Source organism: Acyrthosiphon pisum, chromosome X, assembly GCF_005508785.2.
Source record: "Acyrthosiphon pisum isolate AL4f chromosome X, pea_aphid_22Mar2018_4r6ur, whole genome shotgun sequence".
Taxonomy (NCBI): Eukaryota; Metazoa; Arthropoda; class Insecta; order Hemiptera; family Aphididae; genus Acyrthosiphon; species Acyrthosiphon pisum.
The window spans coordinates 48,982,977-48,989,377 of NC_042493.1; the positions used below are offsets into that span (position 1 = coordinate 48,982,977).

A 6,401-nucleotide genomic window follows, 5' to 3' on the forward strand; every position below is an offset into this window, starting at 1 on the left:
TAATTTATAAGTAGCATTAAGTAGTATATAAGGACCGCCCGATTTTATGTGAGCCTCGTCGGTCATTGCACCACACCGAATCGACCACGAGCGCAACCATACTAACCAATTACTAAATTGCATATCCTGTATAAACTGCTTCCGTCCTTTTCAGAACATCCGTCTTTCCGCGCTCAGGTCGCCGGTCATACGTCACAGGCCCAACAACAAGCTTGATAGGTTGCCTACCCACTCGTCGTTGAGGGGCATCGTGATACTGAAAAATAAGTTGCCTATACACCACCCCCTTACGGTTATAAAGTGTCCCGTCCGATTGAACGACACTTCGTTCAGCTCCACGTAGCACTTTTGTACAAAACATTTTGGTCCTTCGGGCCGGATCACATTAGTTAAGAAAATTGTGATCTTGATTATACAGTCCACTATACATTTTATTGCCTTTCTCCTGTTCTGCCAGGTGTCAGTTAGCTTTGTTTCATTAGACACTGTATTGATACTGTAGTCACCTCTGCAAACTCGTTCCCCGAGTTTGTTCTTACCATCCTTGTGTTTTAACTATAGTATCTGCCGGTTATCTAGATAAAATGACTATTCCCCAATCAATTCATTACATTGACGCTAAAGGCAGAGTGAATAGAGCGTTAACGAAATTAAACACTTTCGTAAAGGCTTCCAGCGAGTATAATAATGATAGATCAAGTGTCAGTAAACGTGCCAAGATACGGCAAATGCTGAGTGAGCTGAGTGAGATTCGTCACCAGGTTGAGGATGACATCCAAGTAATGGAAACATCTGTTGGTCAAAAAACTGCCCCTATTGATGTTACTGACAATCAATGTAGTACTTTACTGATTGAGTCTTTCGATACACTCTATTACGAACTTTCCGCGTTTGCGGATGTCCATTCATTTTCATTATCAAAATCGAACAATTCAGCCTCCAATGTCACAGCCTTAAACCAGTCAAGTGGTATCAACAATTTATCAATGTTTCAACTGCCCAAGCGCAAACTTCCAACTTTCTCTGGTAATATTGTTGACTGGCAAGGATTTGAGGATCTTTTTCTATCTATTTTATCTCACGCTCCTGAATTACCAGACGTAGAAAAATTTGAACTCTTGAAAACGTCCCTCGAAGGTGAAGCTCTCTCTCTCATTTCTCATCTCGCGCTCACTTCAGCAAATTACCAAAGTGCTTGGGATCTTTTGCGAATGAGATATGGAAATAAACGGGATCTGGCACGGATACATCTTGACGCGCTTTTGAAGCCTCCTGATGTGAAGTGGAATGATTCTTCATCAATTAAAACTGCGATTACTACAATCCTTGAGCATACTTCAGCTTTGGACAATCTTGAATTCGTAACTCGTCAATGGAGTCCTATACTAATACACCTTTATGAAAATCAACTCGATTATGAACTTCGTTCTCGTTGGGAGCTTCTTGTCGGAGATAAACAAAACCCCCAAATGAGTGAGTTTATTGATTTCCTGCGTAGCCACGTACGCTCAGCAGAAGTACATCAGTTGAAAGATTCTGCCATCCCGTGTACCTCAACGAAAAATCATATTAAACCACCTCAACCAAATAGTTATAAATCACGATACGGACCCAATCAAAAGGTGTTATCTGCCACGTCAAGTCAAGCACCGACTGTGTGCTGTCCGTTGTGCAAAAAATCACATTCTATAAGGAAGTGTCAATTGTTCAGCGATCAGACACCCAGTGAACGTTTTAAGATGGCCAAAACGCATCAATTATGCATTAACTGCCTTGGACCTGGCCATTCACCTTCGGCGTGCCGATCAAAGTATAAATGTCAAACTTGTAATAAGTCACACCATACACTTCTACACTTTGATGCCTCGACTAATGCACAGGCCGGCCCCTCAGGACCAGCAGACCGGCCGGTAGTCAATTGCAACACCGCTTCTCTGAGTACAAGAAGACAACGACCGTCCAGAGTGGTGTTACTTTCTACCATCCTGTTAGAAGTTGTTGCTCGTGATGGATCTCGTCAATCATTTCGAGCACTGGTCGATAGTGGCTCGCAGGCGAGTTTTATTACGGAAAAATCTGCTTGCTCATTAATGCTACGTCGAGACCGTTCATCTGTAAATATTTCCTCTTTTAATAGCACTACGTGTACTCCTGTTCGTAGCAAATCCACAATAGTTATCACCCCTAGAGGTCGATTAACTCCATCGGTCCCCGTTGATGTATTAATTGTTCCACAAATTACTGAATGTACACCTCAACAGCCGATTGTTCCTGGGAAATGGCCTCATATTGTTGATCTGCAATTGGCCGATCCATCATATCACACCCCAGGTGAAATTGATATACTTCTGGGTGCTGATATTTTACCTTCCTTGTTGCTCAAGGGTAAAGTAGAGGGACAAAAAGGAGAACCGATGGCACTCGAAACAGTTTTCGGTTGGATTCTCATTGGGCCTGTCAACCTTCATGCTCAACGCAATACAGTGTCCCTATGTCTATCCATATCAGAACCACTCGATGAGACATTGAAAGCATTTTGGGAAATTGAAGAGCTACCTTCAGTCCCTCATCTAAGCCCCGAAGACATTGAAGCAGAAACTTTTTATAAGTCATCAACGACTCGTCTTGCTTCTGGAAGATTCATGGTTGGACTTCCGTTTCGCAAACCTCTCCCATTGCTCGGGGATTCAAAGGCCATTGCACTTCAGCGTTTGAAGGCCCTTGAACTACGCTTAGGAAAAAATGAAGATCTTTGTAAACAATATGTGGATTTTATGCAGGACTACTTAACAGCTGGCCATATGGAATTAATTCCACCTGAAACCATTGATACTGCTTATAAATATTACATTCCACATCATTGCGTTTTGAAACCTGATAGTACAACAACGAAACTACGAGTTGTTTTTAATGCGTCTGCTCAGACTACAAACGGTGTCTCCTTAAATGAAAGCATGTATGTAGGTCCTAAGCTTCAGCCAGATATACAGATTGTGCTGCTCCGGGCCCGCCTTTGGAAATATGTATTTGTTGCGGACATCAAACAAATGTATCGACAGATTCTTGTCCACCCAGATGATAGAGATTACCAACGTATCTTATGGCGTTTTTCATGTAACTCTCCTATCGAAGAATATCGTCTCTGTACCGTGACCTATGGCACATCGGCAGCTCCATTTCAAGCACTTCGCACTATTCGCGAGTTGGCCATGGTTGATGGTGCCACCTTTCCACGAGCCGCTACAATTCTTTTAAATGATACCTTTGTTGATGACGTTCTCACAGGAGCCAATTCAATATCAGAAGCGCTCGAGTGTCAACAACAGCTAATTCAATTATGTTCACGTGCACAATTTGATCTCCGGAAATGGGCCAGTAATAGCAGTGAAGTTTTGCTTGCTGTCAGTGAAGATGCTCGTGCAATGGCACCATCAGTGCTTTTTGATGCTAGTGAAAATCCAGACTTAAAGATTCTTGGTCTCAAGTGGGATCCTCTGTCAGACACATTTTCTTTTAAAGGACACCCAATAATCAAAAGTCCAACAAAAAGATCAATTCTTTCGGACATAGCTCTAGTTTTTGATCCGTTAGGACTCCTATCACTCATAACTTTATGGACAAAACATGTGATGCAACGACTATGGACTGATGGCATTGGTTGGGATGATCCTGTATCTACAGAAATCTCACAACAATGGTCGAAATATCAATCGGAACTTCATCTAATAACTAATATTCAAATTCGTCGTCGATTAACATACGACAATATGTCTTCTGTGCAATTGCATGCATTCTCTGATAGTTCAGAAAAGGGCTATGCTGCTGCCGTGTATTTAAGAGTTGAATCACCCACTTCGGTGCATTGTCATCTAGTTGCTGGAAAGTCTAAAGTCGCTCCTTTAAAACGATGTACAATCCCTCGGCTCAAATTATGTGGAGCTGTTTTAGCTGCGAGGTTACTTCATTTTGTTGTCAGCGTTTATGCGGATCGACTCAAAATTGATGAACAACATGCATGGACCGACTCTACAACTGCACTGGTCTGGATTCAGTCTTCCCCCCACAAGTGGGCCACGTTCATAGCAAACCGCACGAGTCAAATTCAGCAACTAACTTCTCCCTCTATTTGGCGCTATGTACCCACACAACAAAATCCCGTTGATTGTGCTTCGCGTGGATTGTTTCCGTCTGAACTAGTCACTCACCCCCTATGGTGGACTGGTCCTCCATACCTATTAGAAGTTTCTCAGACATGGCCACCAACACCAGTGAATCAACCTACTGATCTCACAGCTCAACAGTATGAATCAAGAAAAGCCACTGTGCTTCACGTGCTCATCAACTCGTCGATAAATGATTTATTAGAACGTTACTCGTCTCTCGACAAACTCCTCCGTATAATTGCATATGTACTTCGATTTGGAACACCACGTGCTGCACCTCTGCTTTCTACTGCTATAGGTGCCGATGAACTATCACATGCATTGACTGCTCTGATATATTTCACGCAACGCACCACCTATTCTGACGATATTGACAAACTGTCCAAGCAGGTTCGCCCATCCAAGGACCTTCGTAGTTTGGATTTGTTCCTTGACCCATCTGGTATCGTCAGAGTGGGCGGTCGACTTACAAATGCCAATATTCCATATGCGCACAAGCATCCAGCTCTCTTACCTTCATCTCATGTGTTGACCAAGCTGATAATTGATCATCATCACATTCGGTTGAAACATCCTGGTGCTCATACCCTACAATCGCATTTACAACAAGAGTATTGGATTCAGTCAGCTGGTCGAACTATACGCTCTCGTCTCCGGTTATGTATCTCTTGCTTCAAAACAAGACCAAGAGGCATTGAACCAAAAATGGCTGCGTTACCCAAATATCGTGTTCAGCAAATAAAACCATTTTCGATCACGGGAGTAGATTATGCTGGTCCTGTTCTGATGAAACGTTCGCACGGACGCTCCTCTGCTTCAATGTCAGCGTATATCTGTTTGTTTGTGTGCACAGCTACCAAGGCACTACACCTGGAGCTGAGTTCTGACCTGAGCACCGAGACCTTTCTATTAGCATTTACTCGCTTTGTCGCTCGACGTGGTCCTGTCCACGAAATGCATAGTGACTGTGGCACAAACTTCGTGGGTGCATCACGAATACTGACTCCGTTGAAAACTTTCATTCACTCAAGTTCCTTTCAGGATCGAGTACATCAACAGTTAGCGAAAACTGGTGTAAAATGGTTCTTCAACCCTCCCTCGTCACCACATTTCGGTGGGTTGTGGGAGGCTGGTGTCAAATCTGCCAAAGCACTGATTCTCAGATCAGTTGGCACACATCGATTAACCAGTGAAGAACTAATGACACTACTCGCCCAAGTTGAAGCCACGCTGAATTCCAGGCCATTAGGCGCCTTGAGTAATGACCCGTCTGATCTCTCTGCCTTAACGCCCAGCCATTTTTTAACACTCGAGCCGTCAGCAAATCTGCCTGAACCCAACATAGACTCACTACCACTGTCTAAGATGCAACGGTGGCGTCTCATCACAGACCTGCATCGCCACTTCTGGGCGAGATGGAAAAATGAGTACCTGTCCAGTCTACAACACCGGAGAAAATGGTCTGATAATCAAGGGAAATTGGCTCTTGATGATCTTGTTCTGATCAAAGAGCCCACGGCTCCTCTTCATTGGCACATCGGACGAATCGTAAAGCTGCATCCTGGATCGGACGGAGTTTCCCGCGTTGCAACCGTTCGAACTGCTACGGGCCTCCTGACCAGACCTGCTGTCAAGCTTTGTCCTCTACCCTCTCATTGAAGTCATCCCTTCAAAGTGGGCGGTGATGTACGCGCCGAGCCGTTGTGCATATCGCTTATCTGTGCGCCGGTGACCGTTGTCCACATTATCTCCCGTGCATCCATACATCATACATTCTGTCTAATTACACATTATTATAATTATTAATGACTATATTTATTGTCTTTGTTTCTGTTGTGTCATTTGCTTATATGTCAAATGTCTTTGTAGATTGTTCATATTATCAGTGTTGTTTATAATCTTTTCTGTATCATATTCCGTTCGTTCTTATATGTTCGTTCTTATATGTTCGTTCGTACATTTTTTTGTTCTTTGCCTTTTCGGCACCCTTTTCTTTTTTTCGTTGTCGTCGCCATTGCGGCACGATTATCGATTAACTAAAACACTGTATCGTCGTGGGCTAATACAGCCACACATATTGCTGTTCAAAATAAATATACAATCCAGCAACAGTACGTGAGTTTTTTTTGTTTCTTATTATTATCTGCTCCTCACCAACGTGTGTGCGAGACAAACTATATTTCGTGTGCCATCACCCCGTCATTCCTGCGAGACCGTCGACTCTTTGTCGATTGCTGA

At 43.4% G+C, this 6,401-nt stretch overlaps 1 protein-coding gene across 1 annotated transcript; it reads left to right on the top strand.

The window, feature by feature from the left end:
- Window positions 1-584: 584 nt before the first annotated feature.
- LOC103310178 lies at window positions 585-5,822 on the top strand. The gene has a single exon (XM_008187550.1). It carries the CDS (start codon window positions 585-587, stop codon window positions 5,820-5,822), a length of 5,238 nt encoding a protein of 1,745 aa, XP_008185772.1.
- The last annotated feature ends 579 nt before the right edge of the window (window positions 5,823-6,401 follow it).

Bases quoted from the DNA above. Each gene is read 5' to 3' on its own strand.
- LOC103310178 (XM_008187550.1), top strand. From the start codon at position 585: ATGACTATTCCCCAATCAATTCATTACATTGACGCTAAAGGCAGAGTG.